Source organism: Xenopus laevis, chromosome 7L (genome assembly GCF_017654675.1).
Source record: "Xenopus laevis strain J_2021 chromosome 7L, Xenopus_laevis_v10.1, whole genome shotgun sequence".
Lineage (NCBI taxonomy): Eukaryota > Metazoa > Chordata > Amphibia > Anura > Pipidae > Xenopus > Xenopus laevis.
The window spans coordinates 61,887,606-61,907,300 of record NC_054383.1 but is presented as its reverse complement, the minus strand read 5'-3'; the positions used below and the strand labels follow the sequence as shown (position 1 = coordinate 61,907,300).

General features: G+C 40.7%; 1 protein-coding gene across 1 annotated transcript in view; it reads right to left on the bottom strand.

Moving 5' to 3' along the window:
• The window catches only part of aip.L (aryl hydrocarbon receptor interacting protein L homeolog), a 33,231-nt gene extending 20,641 nt beyond the window's left edge, over positions 1–12,590 (bottom strand). The window contains exon 1 of the mRNA XM_018225563.2: positions 12,442–12,590. Coding sequence (XP_018081052.1) covers positions 12,442–12,537 — 96 coding nt within the window. The 5' untranslated portion in view covers positions 12,538–12,590. The remainder of the gene's footprint in view (positions 1–12,441) is intronic.
• Positions 12,591–19,695: the final 7,105 nt, after the last annotated feature.

The following is a 19,695-nucleotide window of genomic DNA, read 5'->3' as shown; positions in this document are numbered from 1 at the left end:
ATATATATATATATATATATATATATATATAGGTTATGGTTGAATTTTCCTTTAAATGGCTGCCCCCTGCAGCTTGTTTATATAAAGTATTGTGCGTACAGGTATAGTACCTGTTATGCAGAATTTTTGGAACCTGGGGTTTTCCAGATAATGGATGTTTCCGTATTTTGGATCTTCATAACTTAGGTCTACTAAAAAATCATGTAGATATTAAATAAACCCAATAGGCTAGTTTTGCTTCCACTAAGAATTAATTATATCTTTAGTTTGGATCAAGTACGATGTGCTGTTTTTTAAATTACAGAGAAAAGGGAAAATTTTTAAAAATGTTTATTATTTGTATAAAATGGAGTCTATGCGAGATGGCCTTTTTGTAATTTGGAGCTTTCTGGATAATGGACCCCATACCTGTATCTGAATCAAACACACAAGTTTTATTTGTGCAGCACAAAAGTACCTTTTATTACTTTAAAACTTTAATTTTTGGTGTAATAGTTCCTTTAAAGCAATTATAGTAAATAGTAATAGTAAAAAGATGAAGACAGACTGTGACTCCATTAAAATGGAAATAATCTAGTTATAAACGATTCAGAAAAGCAAAATGTACTTTATAATTTTAGTGTATATTAGAGAGGAGCCTGAAGACCCATTAGGCAGGGTCACAGATAGGTCAGATCAAAGAAGTCAGTATATATAATTTATTTAAAAATATTTAAGTGATATGGCACTTAAATATTTACTCAAAATGAATGTGAACAAGACACCAAGACCATAAATGTTGTAAATCAGCAATCCGGAATGCAAAGAAAGCAAATGAAGAGTTGAATGCGGTGGAGGTGAAAACTAACCCTAAAAAGTTTTTTTTTAAATATATTAATAGTAAAAAGATGCAGGTTGGGACCGTGCTCCATTACATTATGGTACCAGTATGGTTGTAACAGACACAGAAAAGGCAAATGTGCTAAATCAGATGGTTTTTGTTTTACTTCCTCTGGATCAACTAGCAGTTAGGCAGATAAAAAAACTAAAAGATTATACTTGATGGACGTATGTCTTTGTTCAACCTTACTTTACTAGGTTATGTATTTTACAATGTTGCTTATGGATAATAAAAGTTGCTGTAGAAAGTAATGCCAGTCAGCAGCAGGAAGGGCTAGCAAGATATCATCCTGTATTAAAAGAGGTATAGATTTAGGAGAGGAGATGCTAATGTTTCACCTTTACAAAGCACTAGTAAGGACCTATCTAAAATATACAATGCAGTTTTGGTCTCCAGTAATCATACTGAATGTTATGCAAATTAGGGCATGGAAGAGAGAAGCATGTTTTAAAAAGTCACGACTTCCTTGCTCGTGTGATGAAAATCTTGTAACCAAGATTCACGGCGTTACCCTAGAGGCAGAAGAAACAATGGTATCATATGATGTCACTTCATTGTTCACATGTATACCTTCGACAGAGGCAATTGAGACTGTAAGAAATCGACTGCAACAAAATAACATCCTCAGCAGCAGAAAGAAGCTCAGTCATAACCAAGTATGTTTGTTGCTAGATTTGTGCCTTAAGAACACATTAACTCAGTGGAGAATAACATCAAGTTCACAAGGGAAGATGTCCACGAGAACAAACTTGCCTTTTGGGACTGTTTGATATGCATCCAAGAAGGGGGTAACTTGAAAACGGAAGTATACAGGAAACCCACTCATATGGATCAATATCCGTTGTTTGATTCCCACCATCCACTGGAACACAAACTGGGTCTCATTAGAACTCTGCACCACAGGGCGGAATGTGTGGCAATTGATAAGAGTCCAAAGACAAAGAGCAAAAACATCTCAGAGGAACTTTGAAAGAGTGCGGCTACCCAGACTGGGCCTTTGTCAAAACAACAGCAACCAAGCCCAACAGGAACAACAATAGAAATATCTGCCCAGAGACACAGTAGGCGAAACATAGTCATCCCACATGTAGCTGGAGTGTCAGAGAAACTCAGGAGGATTTTAAACAAACACCACGTCCTCGTGTTTTTGAAACCTAGCAACACACAAACACAAACTGGTACACCCAAAGAATCCAACACCAAAAGAAAAACAGAGCAATGTGGTAAACGGAGTCCAGTGTAGCGAAGAGTGCACAGATCTATACATTGGGGAGACAAAACAACTGCTCACCAAGCGAATGGCTCAGCATAGGAGGGCAACTCTACAGGGAAAGACTCAGCTGTCTTTCTACTCCTAAGGGTAAGGCCAGACGAAGAGATTCGGGGAGATTTTGTCGCTTGGCGACTTATCGCCACGTCTTTTGCACGACTATCACCCCGAACTGCCTCAGCGTTTTTTCCCCATAGGCTACAGCGCAAAATCGCCTGCGCTAATGCACACGCGGCGATGCGTTTTCAATAGTCACCCAAAGTTGCATTTTGGGCGACTATTCAAAACGCATCGCCGCATCGTCTCGCCTTACCCTAAAAGAGACACTCTTTTGAAGATAGCAAGGTCCAAATAGTTTTTGAACATTTTGCACTCTTGCACTTTAGGGGGCTTTCCTGGGAGGCTCTTCTAATTTACCGTACATTGTTTTTTTCCGGGACAATTTAACATTTTAAAATTCGCCAGTATTGTGGTGTAATTCCACTTCTGTACCAAGATATGGGAATATAATCTAAAAAACATAAGCAATGTTTAAAATGGCATTTTTGTGAATGTTTAGCGCTTCTCACAATGTAAAATCATTTGAATATAACATTGCTAAGCAAATGTATCAACACCTGCGCTGGAATTTCATTAAATATTTTATGCCAAAATAGGCTTTGCGATTTTTTTACATACACTGCGCATGTTCGCAAAAGCCATTAGGTCACAAACTTTGCAAGAAAGTCGCTGAGGTCAGTAATCAGTCAAAAAGGATGCAAACATAGTAACTAATGTTCGGCATGGTCTTTGTGAAAGTTTTTTGAGCAAACAAAAAATATTATATTCCCCAATTGGATTCTATCAGAATGCACCTTTACCAAATATATATAGTTTTATGGAGATTTCTCACTTGTATAGGTCACAAACGCCAAGGAGTCCACTACCAAATTTGTCAAGTACTACTCCACAAGACTGCATACTTGATGTCAAGGCCAAACTTTCCATTAAAGGAGAAGTCAACCTGTGGGGAAAAAACCCCTATCCCAGGTAGCCCTCCCTCCATCCTCCCCCCAGACTAACTACACCCAGGGAGATGCCCCACACTTCATACTTACCCATCGGTGCAGATTCTTCCAGCAAAGTGCCATGCGTCCATCTTCTGCATCCCCGGTAAACTGACTGGGAGATCTGCAATTTTCGTGTAATTGCGCAGTTAGGCAAACCGGGAAACTGCTCCAACATGCCCAGAAATACTGATCTCGCAGTCAGCTTACAGAGGAGCCAGAAGAATCGGGGGAGGAGGGAGGCAGGTCTACCTGGGGTGGGGGGGTTAGAGGTTTTTTTCCCCACAGGTTGATTTCTCCTTTAATAGTATGTTTACCCTTGACAGCTACTTATTTTTGGAAAGAACATATTCTGACAGATTCAAAATGGGTAAAAATATATTTCTAACCCAAATTACAAAGTTACTTAAAAATGTGTGAATTTTTTTTAAAAAAAAATACATCAACGCTTCCAGGCTACAGCATCATATCATAAGATAACAGATAAATCACCAGCATCATTTATGTAATTTCAGCTACTGCAAAAACAACACATTTACAGGATTTTATGTGTGGTAAAACTCCACGAATGTATGCTCAACCCAGAAAGCCATACATTTTTGGAAATATCCGAGACTCCATTTGTCCCTTGCATTAGATTATACTGTCTTATTAAACATAGTGATATAGAATAGTGGGTGTTGCTCATGAACTTAGAAGGGGGCAGGGGGTGATCCAGTTATATAGCCAATAGAGCTGGATGATCCTAGGTGCCTGTCCCAAAATATAGAGTGTAATATCCGATATATCCATGGCTCAGGAGGGGAGGTAGAAACGAGAAGTAAACTTACATACTTGGTCCAGTTCCGAGATTGTCTGTATAGATCCTGGCGGCATAGCTGTGTAAAGAGGAGGGAGGTTGTAGATGAGTAAGCTTTTCTGGTGTGGTATGCTCAGTCTTCCATGGCTTTCGGGAGGAGAGGGCCATGAACATAGTTGCTCCACTCCATAAGATGGCAAAGTTGGATGCCAAGTGCCACACAGAACCTGCCTGCATCCACTAGTTCACAAAGTAGATGCCAGGAGCTTTTCTATCTGCAAAGAGGGTGAAAGGGTGGGCCCACTTATAGATGACTTTACGTGCTTTCAGTGCTTCCGTGACCCCTTTTAGTAGGACATTGTAGGATTGTAGAGTTGGCCAGGTCCTAGAACAGCTCTATTTTGTGGTCTACTATTTTGAGATCACCTGCTACCCAGGCCTTCTTAAAGATTTCTTACTTTTTGGTAAAATGGTGGACGCAACAAAGCACATCTCCAGGTTTCCCAGATCTGGCCAAAGCCACTTTGTGAGATTGATCAACGTGCATTGGTACCTCTTGTTCGAGACTAAGAAGTGGCTAGAATAGGTCCCTGAACTAGCGAACTTCGGGATTTCCAGATCTTCAGGGATACCCCGTATTCTAAAGTTGCAACGCCTGCTCCTGTTCTCGGCATCCTGCATTGCCCTTCTGATTAGGTATAGCTGCTGGTCATGACTGCCCACCTTCACTGTGAGCCTTGTTGTTTCTGTCATAGAGCTGTTGTTTATGCTGTTTAGCTTTTGGGTGAGAGTCTGAAGCTCCAATTGATGTCTTGATTTCTGTGAGTAGTTAAGCTAGGTCTGCTTTGTTGGGTAACTCAGTGAGCAGGTCTGCAAAGCATCATGGTCAGGCGAGTCCCCAGCTGGGGTATTGGAAGAATGTTTTTACTGCAAATCATTGTCCCCCATTTTGGATCCCTCTAGGGTCTCTGTGTCGGACTGTTTTTCGAAGGATTTCTCTATTTCCTTAGTCCATTTCACCCCAAAAGATTTAGGGGGGTCGATCCAGGGGGTAAAGTTTTATGTGCTCTCCCCATCGTATGGATGTATAGGCCAGTATTATTAAGCTTTAAAAGGCTGGTGCACCAGAGCTCTACAGAGAGGCATCTTGCTCAGCTCGCCATCAGGACGCCCTGACCCATGCCATTGGTTTTTATGAGATATGCCTCACAGTGCTTGCATGGTATCAGCTTTTTATTTCCATAAGGCAAATCCATAGGTAAAATAAAAAAAGTTACCAGACCTTGAAGTGAAGCAGCTTGCAGATTAGTGGCAGCAGTGTACAGTCAGGAAAGAGTAAACTCACAGTAACAAAGTTAACAGATATATTGAGTCATACAAATCTTTCTGTATAAAGGCCCCTCTTCATTACTATGTGCAGTGGTGAAAAAAAAAAAAACTTCTAAAGGGGTTTTTCACCTTCCAAACCTCTTTTCAGTTCAGTTGCTTACAGATTGTTCATCAGAGGGGGGTGGGGGGAGACTTTTTTTTAAATTGTTTTGCATGTTTTTATTTCTGGTTGGTTTTACAAAAGTTTAATGTTCCTGTCTCTGGTGTTTGTCTGACAGCAAAGAAATTCAGGTGCAGACTCTGAACTGTTACAATTTGATACATTCATTCGATACATTTCTTAGTACCATCTCTGGAACATTTGCAATAATTGTTTTATTAACTGTTAATAAACTCAGGAAATGTGGTCAGCGGGACACAAGAAATGTATCAACTTCTGTATCAAGTTAGAACAGATTACAGAGTGGGTGACCCCTTACAGAGCTGCTTCAGAAAGACATAAGAAGGTAAAAAATTAAACTTTAAATGTCAGTATTAGAGAAACAGCCACAAATAAAATTAAAAAAAAAAATTCTGGTGAACTCTCTCAAAACAACTACAACAACAATTTAAAAACAATTAAATTGTAAAAGGTGTTTAGAAGGTGAAGAATCCCTTTAAAAGCATTTCACCTCCCAAAACCAACATTATATAAGAGATGTAAAAAGATCTCTTTCTACAGTTCACGCAAAAATGAAGACTGGGCATCTCTTCATTCTCCCACAGAAAATCATCATAGTAATTAACTGCCAGCCAGTCCTGCTTCAGTTCCCTATCTTTACACCAGTATTTTTTTTTTCCATCTCCATTTAGTATTCCTCATCTTTCTTTACTTTTCTACACCATTTGATATCTCTTTATTCTCTTTTTAAATTCCCTTATGCAAAATCTATACTTTTACCTACTCACTGCTGCTCCATTTCAGTCATTTGCTTCCACCCCCACTCCGAAAACAGACATAGCAGTAGGGTAACCAGAAAACCTCCAGATCCAAACTGCACCTAAAAGCACTGATGTAACTACCTATACAGCAGGCAACAGGGGGGCCCAGATCACATGGTCTACTGCATCATAGTCCCTGACCCATCTTTTACCTTTAAAATAGCGTTGCCGGCCCAGGAGATGCAGCGCCAGCCCAGGAGGTGAAGCGCGAGTCGAAAGGGAGGGCAGGGGAAGAGGGCTATTTGTGCCGGGCCCCTCAGATTTTTTTGACAACGGGCCCAATGCTACCAAGTTACGTCACTGCCTAAAAAATGTCTTTTTCACAGCAGGCTTGTTCACAGTGCAGGAAAACCAAGCAGACTAGTTAGCGCAACACTTCAAACTTGGGTTACTGATGAACACCTCCCACCTTTGCCCATTCAATAAAAAAGTGCCTGCAGCCCCACAGGGAATCTGATTACAACAGGACTAGAAGGGAAAGGGGCAGGACTGGAATCTTTGCAGTGTTTTCAACAAAAGTACAGCTAAAAGGTATGCTAAACACAGTGTTCCCTTCAATTATAATCAACATATTATATCTGAACAATGTACAAAGTAAAGGTATACATTCCCTTTAATATTACTCGTAAATTATTGGAAATAATGTACCCCTAATGTAAAATATAAGCTTATCATAAACAAAGGACATAATAACATAACGGTACAAAAAGTCAAGTGCTTGGACACAGGTAAGGACCCCAATTTTACCTTTTTTTTTGTAACTTATATTTTTATTTGTTTTTACAAAAGCACAGTCACATTGACGGATACATCATATTTTAAACAATGTACCAAAAAAAGTATTGTTGCATTATTTATAAGACACAAATAAATGTGCATACAACATTTTGTGTATTGTTTCCTTTTCTTATACAGTATCTTCTATAAAGTATGCTCTAGGTATAGATAATTAAAGGAGAAGGAAAGTCAAAAATTAACTTCAGCTCTAATTGTTGCCAATAAAGAGAATAAATCTTTAACATCAAACATTCTCTTATTAGTTTATTCATCAATATTAGTGTTGCAATTGTTTTAAAAAAAAAAGTTTAAAGGGATCCTGTCATCGGAAAACATGTTTTTTTCAAAACGCATCAGTTAATAGTGCTACTCCAGCAGAATTCTGCAATGAAATCCATTTCTCAAAAGAGCAAACAGATTTTTTTATATTCAATTTTGAAATCTGACATGGGGCTAGACATTTTGTCAATTTCCCAGCTGCCCCAAGTCATGTTACTTGTGCCTGCATTTTAGGAGAGAAATGCTTTCTGGCAGGCTGCTGTTTTTCCTTCTCAATGTAACTGAATGTGTCTCAGTGAGACATGGGTTTTTACTATTGAGTGTTGTTCTTAGACCTACCAGACAGCTGTTATGTGTTAGGGAGCTGCTATCTGGTTACCTTCCCATTGTTCTTTTGTTTGGCTGCTGGGGGCGGAAAGGGAGGGGGGTGATATCACTCCAACTTGCAGTACAGCAGTAAAGAGTCATTGAAGTTTATCAGAGCACAAGTCACATGACTTGGGGCAGCTGGGAAATTGACAATATGTCTAGCCCCATGTCAGATTTCAAAATTGAATATAAAAAAATCTGTTTGCTCTTTTGAGAAATGGATTTCAGTGCAGAATTCTGCTGGAGCAACACTATTAACCGATGCATTTTGGAAAAAAAAAAATTCCCATGACAGTATCCTTTTAAACATGTATATAAAATCATACCCTGGTTGCAGTCCGAAAATCCCTCTGAATAGGGCACACGCATGCGCAATAGTTAGCAGCAGTGCCCTGCGCATGCACACTAGAATCTGGTGTGTTCCTGTGTATCGATGACGTTGCAGTCATGTGATAGAGCCATCACTGACCGCTCTGCCACCTGCCTCATTCATTATAGCTCTAATCCTGCTTCCCCATTGCCAAGACACTAAGGGAAGCTTTGAAGCTCCTGTGCTCGCTCTGGTTTTAGTTTATAGCTTGTCAGCGAGCGAGCGCAGGAGCTGAGCTGCAATTGAAAGCAATAAATCAAGCCGGCGAACGGGTCTGTCTGACTGAGGTCTGTAGTAATGTACAATACCTAATGGAAAAGACACATACCTTTATTTTTAACTATAAACTACGCCCACTTTTTTTTTTTGCCTAACCCAGTGTATTTTAAAAGGCAATAGCCTGTATATCATTATATACATAGAAGACATGAGTGTAAGATGACGTCACGGCGCAGGGTGGAAGTGATGCACCAATTTGAAAATGGCCAAACTTTAAACAATGGCAAAATTTAAGAGACGCTGGTGCACAAAAACTGTTATGAAATTACAGTTTTTAATCTGGCGTTTCAGGAGGGGGCCTGATCACACACATAATGGGGTAGGTTATATTTTTTTAATTTCCTTCTCCTTTAAAAGAACCCTATAGTGCATGCTTCAAATCATGATTGGTAAAGAACCTTTATTTATCACTAGGCACTTTCTCATTCATAAGGCCAATTGTGGATATTAGATGAAGGCACAAATGTAAATGCTATAGATTGTTTTTCCTATTAACTCAAACAACAAGTTCAATTTATTGACCATTAACAGTGATAACAAAATAAAATATTTGCTGTAACCATACATCTTGTTAATCGTCAAGCTGCAACACCTTTATATTTGTAAATAATTCTGGTTATTATTCAATTGAGATTAGCTCCCAGGCTGCCCACACTTTTAGGAAACTGGGTACCGTGTTTTTAATAAGAGCAATATTACTGTTTACTTTCTGATAGATTTCCCTTAATGAGGGAAGGTTTGGCGTTTTCCATTTACCTGTACATGATTTAACAGCTTTTGTTTTGCACTAGAGAGCCCTACAACAGGCTTACCAAGTAGGAATGTAAGAATATCTTTCTGTATGTTCTCATGTGTAAAATTTCCTCCCAAAATGGCTGAATCTGCACACAATTCCAAAAAATATGAGGTACATCTCCTGGGGCCTCACCACATCTCCAACATAGCGGAGAAACTGCAGGAAATGTTTTATGCAGCCTCACTGGGGTTACATACCAGTGCATTAATATTTTATAAATATTTTCATTTTATGTTTAATACAAGTTACCCTATGTTTAGCATTTTTCCAAATTGATTACCAGTCTTCCTGCACAATTTCTGCGTTCAGTACCTTTTCCCATTTCACCATATAGGAATGCTTATAATCCCTTACCCAAAACGGGTCATTAACCAATGTATATATTCTTGATATCAACTTTTTTTGAGGAAGACCTTTATACGCTATTTGCTTAAAGCACGTTGGCGAGTTGCTTATTGATTAAATATATTGATTATATGGTGCCACATAATGCCTAATCTGGAAATACATGTACCAGTGTAACTGGGAATTTGGAAGCTTTAATTTAACATATTCATAGCTAAGCATATTTGTCAGAGTATTTTCTAACATCTTTAACTATAAACAGAGAGGTGACATTCCTACAGCTGTTAGGGAGCAGAAATGGCTGGATGGAATAAGGGATTTCCTGAGAGTGCTGATAATGGGGAGTAGGGAGAGCACAGTTTGAATTTCAATTTTGTCCTATTCCAGACTGCTATAATTAGCAGTCAATTTTACCTTTTTGGGGGGAACCAAAAAAAATTTTTTTTTTAATTTTTTGGGTCTGCACGGGGAATGCAGCTGCAAGCGTGGGCAAGCTGGAACTCTGCTGCCCCCTGGATTTTGTTGTATGTGGATGAACCTGTGTCCCCTGGCTGCATAGCCAATGGGAGAAGACTAGGATCCGCAGCTCTGTTATTAGGCTTTACTGGCTCATTCACACAAATTATCTTTTTTGGATTGATAGAGCCACAAAAGGCCTTGATTTTTATAATACAATTTTAATGTACTGTAATTTGCACATCCGATTATTCTCTTCGAGTATTTGGGGCCAAAAAAATACAAAAAAATGGGACTGTGGGATAGCAGGTATAGTAGGGAGAGATGGTGCCTATAGTAACAGTGGGGATAATAGTCTCTGGGAAGGGACTGTGGGATAGCAGGTATAGTAAGGAGAGATAGTGCCTATAGTAACAATGGGATAATAGTCTTTATTTGAAGGGAGTATGTGGGATAGCAGGTATAGTAGGGAGAGATGGTGCCTATAGTAGCAGTGGGATAATAGTCTCTGGGAAGGGACTGAGGCTGTGGGAAAACAGGTATAGTAGGGAGAGATGATGTCTATAGTAACAGTGGGATAATAGTCTCTGGGAAGGGAGTGTGACTGTGGATAGCAGGTATAGTAAGGATAAATGGTGCCTATAGCAGCAGTAATATAATAGTCTCTGGGATGGGACCGATGCTGTGGGATAGCAGGTATAGTAGGGAGAGATTATGCCTATAGTAATAGTGGGATAATAGTCTCTGGGAAGGGAATGAGGCTGTAGGCTAGCATGTATAGTAGGGATAAATGGTGCCTATAGTAGCAGTGCGATAATAGTCTCTGGGAAGGGAGTGTGACTGTGGGATAGCAGGAAGAGATGGTGCCTATAGTAACAGTGCGATAGTCTCTGGGAAGGGAGTCTGGCTGTAAGATAACAGGTATAGTAGGGATAAATGGTGCCTACAATAGCAGTGGGATAGTCTCTGGGAAGGGGCTGTGGGATATCAGGTATAATAGGGAGAGATAGTGCCTATGTTTATATTTAATTATTATGCTGATGCAGTGGGATTGGAGAATTTGAACAACTGCCCCATTATAATATAACATTGCTGTCTAACTAGCATAAAAGGCATCCATGTAGTGACAGATATTTGAATGTTTCACATTACAAATGCAGTCACTGCATGGCTTTCCTACTACAGGTTACACAGTGCTCCAGGCCTACAGTTCCTCATACCTTGCGTTTTGGCAGAGCATCAGGAGGTGCTATAACTTATAATAGGTTTGAAGTGCCTGTGCTAACTGATTCTTACTATATAATGTATTCTTGTACTTATACCCACTTTGTTTTATTGTATATTGTGCTTTGCCTGCCAGTATTCTCTATATCTTACTGCTTGTGATGCCATTGTCCATTGCTCTCTAAGTATGTATTTGGTGTGCCAGTGCCCTCTGCTTCTTACTATAATGTTCTTAGATTATGTTCTTGGGAGATCAGTACTGCTCCTTTATATGTATTTTGAGTACCTCACAGTCTCTGTATGTAATGTACTTGAGGCGCCAGAATCTTTGTTTCCCCCTTTCCCATGATGTGTTTGTAGTGCCAGCATTCAGCTCTCAGTTGAAATTGTACATGTGGTGATAATGTTCCCTTACTGCAGTGCCAGACTTTAAAGGGATACTGTCATGGGAAAAAAATTTTTTTCAAAATGAATCAGTTAATAGTGCTGCTCCAGCAGAATTCTGCAAAAAGAATTCTCAAAAGAGCAAACAAATTTTTTTATATTCAATTTTGAATAGACATATTGCCAATTTCCCAGCTGCCCCAAGTCATGTGACTTGTGCTCTGATAAACTTCAATCACTCTTTACAAGTTGGAGTGATAGCACCCCCTCAGCAGCCAAACAAAAGAACAATGGGAAGGTAACCAGATAATAGCTCCCTAACACAAGATAACAGCTGCCTGGTAGATCTAAGAACAGCACTCAATAGTAAAAACCCATGTCCCACTGAGACACATTCAGTTACATTGAGAAGGAAAACCAGCAGCCTGCCAGAAAGCATTTCTCTCCTAAAGTGCAGGCACAAGTCACATGACCAGGGGCATAAAGCTCTGTGGTGAAATTCCTACACATATATTTTACATTTCTTTCTTGCCTTTTGTTAAAAGAAATACTACCTGTAAAAGTCAATTTGGCACCATATATTAAGTAATGCATGTTAACAAGGTTTTATTTCCTTTATACGTTGGTCAACCTTATGTTTGCTAATCAAAGCTTAAGACGGCCAAAAATATAAAATTCGACAATCCATATTGACTAAAAAAGACAACATTAGAAGAAACAAAAAAAAATACATCCTTTAACTAAGAAATAGGACAATAAGTTGATTTTTGCGGAACTACGTCACAGGTAGCTAAACGACCAGAAGCATCGCCTATGTTCAATGTATTATTGTCGGATTTTTTCTTATATATACTTACTTTTGTACCATCTGGAAAGTCGGACAAGGTAGCGCTTCCAGTTGTTGTTACTCGTTTTCTAATCCCTTTGCCAACAGCCGCTATCTCGTTCGCCATCTTCTATGGAAACTGACGTTGAACAATGCACATGCGCATCAAGAACGCTGGCTCTTGATTGCGCAGCTGCCCATTCTGGTTGTGGTAGTATGCGCAAGCGCAATGGTCAATACGGAAGCGCTTAGTTTTTAAGATTTCATACATTTCGATTAATTGTAATAATTTTGAGTAACGTGCTTGCAAATTTATTTTACAGTTAATTTGAAAGGTGCAGTAGAAGACAACATTTAGTGGCAATGACGCCATATGCAAATGGCGTCACTAGAACACAGGATTGGAGTTGCCGCCTTCCTTCTCTAATAGTAACGGCATCAAGTATCATTTTTGTCAGTTGCGTAGCAAGCCTCTTTATGTTTTTTCTACCCGCGTTTATGTCTCTCGTAGTGTTTGAAGCCATCGGATTATTTATACCAATGTGCACGGTCAATAGATCCAGTGCGAGTGGTATAACTACTGGTGGTGGGTGGGGTGGGTGGGGGTGGTACCCCTTCAGGTCCTGCAAGAGCCGTATAGCGTGATGCGGGGCAGGAGAACATTTATAGTGCGCTTATCGGGAGGGGCCAGTGTGGGGCACATTCTGCACCAGGCTGTGGGCTGCTAGTGTCTCCACTGAATCTATCATACACTAGGCATACATATTAACACATCTCCCTAGTACCAGCACGTAAGCCTGTGTCCCTATCATCTCATGTCTGTCTTGGTAAATTTGCAACAAAATGACAAATGATATTGTGAGATGTATTTGTAAGGAAGGGCTATTTGCCTTTTCCCTAAATGCATAACTCTGTGACTTTAAATCTGGAGCCACCAAAAACACGGCTGCTGCTGCTTGCACTACATGGTCTCTGCACAGAACTACTGAGAGCCAGCCTGAGATTTCTCCTCTCTGCTGTGAGTGTTCCTGCTGATTTGTTTGAGTAGGAAGCCAGGGATTTCACCTATAGAATATTTACCCATATAGGGAATCCAATAGTCAGAGCACAGGTAGTTAGTTAACCCTTTCCAGTCAGTCATCGTAGTGATTGGAACTAGTGCAGCTGCCTGAGCTATTGCTAGGGAAGTAATCCCTGTAGGATAGATAGGACTTCAGCCCTGTAGTGAGTTGCCAGTGTGTACACCGGATCTGGACTGTGGATTTCCCATCAGTCTCCGTGACACGTTCAGTGGATCTCCTCAGGAATTCAGGAAGCCTTTCCCTACACCAGCATTTCAAGCTCAGTGTGGATTAAAGCTGCCAGACTGCTCCCTTGCATCTGTTCTGCATCACAGGATATCTTTCTTCTTTCACTATCACTGGGAGTTGGTGAGACCTTCACACCCCTGACACTGAAAAACGTTCATACTTGGCCTCCTTACATGCCACATTCTTCTGTCAATAACAACAACCCATTCCTTCTCTAGGCTACTACTGCTACCATCAAGCTGAACCACCTCTGAGTTAATGTACTTATTTGTCGCAATTTTACTGTAGAAATTTACTGTAACAAAATTTTGCAAGTTCCACATATTTCTCCTCCTTGTGTGCTGCTTTTAGTTGCCAATAGGAACAACCTAACAAATACCCCATGCATTCCACTACTGTTAAAATCAAGATGACTCCCAGGTGCAATTTCACTGTCAAAATATCCCACAACACTGCACCAAATATTGCATATCACATATATTTGGCCTCCTTCCACATTCTGTTGTCAATAGCAACATATTAGCCATGCATTCCAGCTCCCATTAAGTCAATACCTTAATTCCATTGTTGAAATTTCCTACAACACTCTGCCAGTAAAGCAAGTTTTACAAATTTATTCTCATATTCCCCATTCCACTAAAATTGGCATTAAGCTGGCCCTCTAAGTCAGTCCACCTTATCTGGTGCAATTTTACTGTCAAAATGTCCTTCAACATTGTGGCAAACACCTTTGCCGTGCAGTCCACTGCTGTTACTATCAAAGTAATTTTGTTACTTTGAAAGTTCTTAGAAAACTGCCCTAAATTTTCCAAGTAACACAAATTTATCCTCCTCATGCTGATTTCTATTACCCATAGCAACAACTAAACACAGCCCCTGTGCATCCAACTTTTGGTGCCTTGAAGTAGACCCCCATTTGTCAGAAAGAGAAAGTGTGAGCACTCAGTCTAACACACACTGTAGCTACTATTTTTTTACAGCACTAAACTACAATCTAGGGTTGACCAGCTGCTAATCTGAGTCAGTAAAGGTGCCCATACACTGAGAGATCCGATCGTTTGGCAATGTCGCCAAACGAGCGGATCTCCCTCCGATATGCCCACCTTGAGATGGGCAATATCGGGCTGATCCGATCGTGGGCCCTAGGGCCCAACGATCGGATCCTAACGATGCCTTAACGGGCGGTCGGATCAAGGGACCGCATCAACGAATAGATGCGGCCGCGATCCGACGGGATTTTCTGTCCCATCCGATCGTGATCTGGCCGACTTTCGGCCAGATCTCGATCGGTGAAGCCCGTCGGGGGGCCCCATACACGGGCCAATAAGCTGCCGACACGGTCTGTCGGCAGCTTTTATCGGCCCGTGTATGGCCACCTTTAGTTATATGTTGCAATTTCACTGTCAAATATCCAACATCACTGCACAATTTGCACATATTTATCTTCTCAGTGTGCCATTTTGTGTTACCAATAGCAACAACCTAACACATTCTCCGCACATTCCATTACTGCTTCCATCAAACTTCCCCACCTAAGCCAGTCCACTTAATAAGGTGCAATTTCACCGTTCAAATTTCTGCAACACTGCACCAATATTCCAAGTGTATCCTTATGTGCCGATTACTGTTACCCACAACAACAAAGTATCAAATTTCCTGTGCATTCCACTACTGCTGCCTTGAACTTGACCCTCAGTCAGTCCACTTAATTTGGTTGCCCATAGCAACAATGCAACATATCCTAATATCTCTACTAATTGTAGATTATAGTATCAAGAGAGAGTCAAGAGTGAGTTAATTGATATTTCATCCATATACGTTTGTACAGTTCCTCTAGGACCATGGTGCTACACAAAACATAGATGTACCGGACAACAGACAAAAAGTGCAAGTGCAAAAATACGCAACGCCTGCCAGACAGGACAGCATAGTGCAGGAACAGGACTTGGCAGATATAATATGTTAACTAAATAATGCTAAACGTCAGACATGATGGGTGTATCATTGTGATATGATAGTAGTAAGAACATGATAAAGAACAGAGCAGATGTGCTCATAGAGAACAGTTGTATCCAATGGCTATTTATTTATACAATGGCGTACAGTGGCTGTATAATGTTGTGGTATATAGTAAGGTCAGATGGAGTGTGTGTGAGAGAGATCTGTCCGGTCTCTGAGTATTCAGGAGCCTTATGGCTTGTGGGAAGAAACTGTTACACAGTCTGGTAGTGAGGGCCCTGCTGAAAAATGCCTTACCCTTTAAACAAAACAGGGATTGTTTGTCCATATATTGCAATATATTTAAGCTGGCCAACTACGTCAAAGTCATCCCATATCTGGCCAGTCCTACACTCAATTTTCATCTGATTCATTAAGAATTCAATTGCTTCATTATACATTTTACAAAGGGACTAAGTTTTACCTGTAACTTACTAGCTGCTTTCAAAGTAAAAATCCCAAACTTGGCTGCACTTTTATTAGACACCAGTGGGATCACCTGACTATAGCTGGGAAGGGTGGGAGCTACAACATGGAGCTGGTCACTGCTCCTGGATATCTATAACAAACAAGGGAAAGTTGTGCTCACCACTAATTTGTAAAACCATTAGGTGGGAGCTGCAATGAGGCTATGACCACAAAATACATATAGACAAATAAAAGAGGACCTCTACACTCAAGGGTGTAATTAAAATCACCCCCTATAATCAAGGCTTCATCAGAGTCAATTGTCTCCATGTAGGCTGACAAACTTTCAAAGAACTGTGCCCTCTCTGGTCCAGTAGTAGGGGCATAAACATTTATTAGATTATATATTCTACTTGACTCCTGGACCCGAAGATGTAATAAACAGCCAGGGATGACAGAGTAAGCACTCAGGACCTCTGGCTGGAAGGAATCTGAGAAAAGGGTCACCACCCCACATGATGTCCAAGTGAGGTGATTAAAAAAGACCCTTCCACTCCAGATGCCTGGGTCTCTTGGAGGAAATTCACATAGTACCCTCTTTGACGAAGAAAGGAGAGTACCTGAAACATTCGGAAAGAATTCCGACAGCCATTAGTATTAAGTGTACTTATACTCAAGGTCATTACTGAGTCTTAGGAAGTGCTTTAGCCTTCATCAAGGTCTGATGAGACAAACATTTTTTGTGAAACTTCATTATACTGAGATATTCCACTGTTCCATAGTTCTTGGCCGCTTTTATGACCTTAATGTATTGTCTCACAGAATTGATAACTAAAGGCAAATCATGCCACTTCTCCAGAGCCATATGCAGCTTCTTCTCTAATTTAACACCAAGGGTGCTCTCAAGAAACTTTTTGAGTTCCTCAGCAGGGATGATTGGGGTAGAAGGATTTGCCACTTCTATGTCAACCTCCTCTTCGATGTTCCCCTCATCCATGAGCTCTTTCTGGCTAAGGGATTGATAATTTCCCCTCTCCACTAGAGAATCTCTCCACAAGATGTTGCAGGAAAAGAATCAGAATCACTTTTCTGGAGACCATGCAATGGCTCAGGTGTTCCCTCAACTTCACTTGAAACACATTTGGAAGTGTTTGACACAGGAGCAACAGATCTAATTAGCTCCCCAGCAACAGGTGGAGCTTTGGAGGCTCGATGGTTAGCATCTGCCCTCTCCACTGCCTACTGTGCTTTCTGTATGGCAATAACATTGGGGTCAGTGGAAGATAAGAGAGATCTTAGCATGAACAGTAGAGTTTGTCTGGCTACCCTCCTCCGTATTTACAACTCCACCCTCACCATCCTCTACAGCAGTCTCATCTGCAGGGTCCAGTATGGGGGTTAGCCCAATATTCTCCCCCACCTGGAGTGAAATTCCCTGAGGAACTAATGTCCCTTTACACTCCAGGGGTAGACATATTTGATTTTAACTCCCCAAGGGCTTGCAGGTGGGGGTACAATAAGTGGTCTTCCAGGAAGGGGGGCGCATTAGATAAAACCAACCTTGTGCCTAAACCTTCTAGGGGTTCTACAGGGACATAACTCCCTCCCACTGATACCCCTCTGCACCAGAGCATGCACTGCAGTTAGCGAACGGGCAAAGATTAAGGGTTTCCCATACATTTTACTTGCTGCCACTACAGCTGCAGCCTTTATATGAGCCTCTATGCCATGAGCACTTGACATTAGGAATCTGACCCCATGCTTCCTTGTAAGCATCCCTACCCCAGCAGTGATTTGGCTTGGGTTGCTGCAAGTAGCTACCGCCTGTGCAAATGCTGCAGCATAGTCACATTGGCTGCAGCAGCAGAAGTAGAGGCAGTGGGGCTTTTTAACATGTTACCCACAGGACTATTTGTATGCGCTAACTTCATTTTGGGGCCTCTAAATACCAGATACTTTGGTAAACCTATGCAAAATGGGCACCCCTGTTTGGAGAACCCCTGTCAATCATAGTTAGGGTGCTTTTTGCTGGTACGTAATGATACGTGGGCGATACAATGCTGTAAAGTTGAAGCTTTGAGGCAATTTTCAGCAAAACTGACAATTTTGGGAAAGCCTTGCGACTCAGTACTTTGGAGCAGAAAGGCATGGGTACCCATTTTAGATTCAGTAGAATGCGTACTTTCCAAAAATATATGGTTTTGGGGGGGGGGTAAACGTATATTTCTGTGTTTTTACCCCACAAAAATGCCGTCAATGTGTTGATTTTTCATTAGCTGATATTTCACCAAAACTGACAATTTTGGGAAAGCCTTGCGATTCAGTAGTTTGGAGCGGAAAGGCATGGGTACCCATTTTAGTTTCAGTAGAATGTGTTCTTTCCAAAAATATATGATTTTGGGGGGTAAACATATATTTCAGTGTTTTTACCCCACAAAAAATGCAGTCAGTGTGTTGATTTTTCATTAGCTTGAAGTTACCCACAGGACTATTTGAATGAGCTAACTTCTGGGGCCTCTAAATGCCAGATACTTTGGTACTTTTGTTGCCCTGACGAAGCCGTTCAAGGTGAAACGTGTGTTGGCCACGAGGTTTAAGAACTCTGAGTTACAAGCACCCTATCTAATAATGGACAAGCAAGGAAACATGGATTCGAGAGGAAGCTGCAGGTTATAATTAGCTCCAAAGTCGCCAGTTCACTCAAAAGGCCCCGAAATGAAGCCGCTACAAACATAAGCCCCTAAGTGAAGGCGTGGTGGTGAAGTAAATATCGAACGGAGGACAATATCTGGCGAGTATGAATTTTTAATGAACATATATTGTAGCCGTTGTGTTTGTTCCTCAATCCTTGAACTTCAATTAAGGAGTGCTCCGCTATCTGTATGAGCGGTTGAAATCTGTGAGACTTACCATACAAATGATGCAATAGCGCATCCTTTCAGAAAAAACAGTTGCGGTTAACAATTACCGCATCTTGCTACAATGTTTCTCCTTGTAGCTGAGCAGGAGCCAGCACGTGATTTTGTGTGACAAACGTATTGAGAATAACGGCTACATCTGCTCAAATAAGGGATGCTGAATTAACCGGAGAAACTACACCCCCAGTTCATTTTAGATTAAATATTTTATGCTTCAATTTGCTGCTAGAATAATGAAATGAATATATACACATGATGTATTTAATGCTATAAATTACTGCCGGATATAAATTTTTGATCAATGAATTTTGTATATGAATTTTTGATGGATGAATTTTGCACATGATTTTTATACAGATACACCATTTGCAGCAAGATGTTCTTGCAGGTCTTTGGAGGTGATCTTTGGGTTGTCTGTAACCATTCACAATCCTCCATATATGCCGCTCCTGTATTTTTCTTGCCAGCCAGACCTGGGTTTTACAGCAACTGTGCCTGTGGCCTTTCATTTCCTGATTACATTCCTTACAGTTTAAACCTCTGAGATAGCTTTTTGTAGCCTTCACCTAAACATGATACTGAAAAATCTTTCTTTTCAGATATTTAGAGAGTTGCTTTGAGGATCCCGTGCTGCCACTCTTCAGAGGAGAG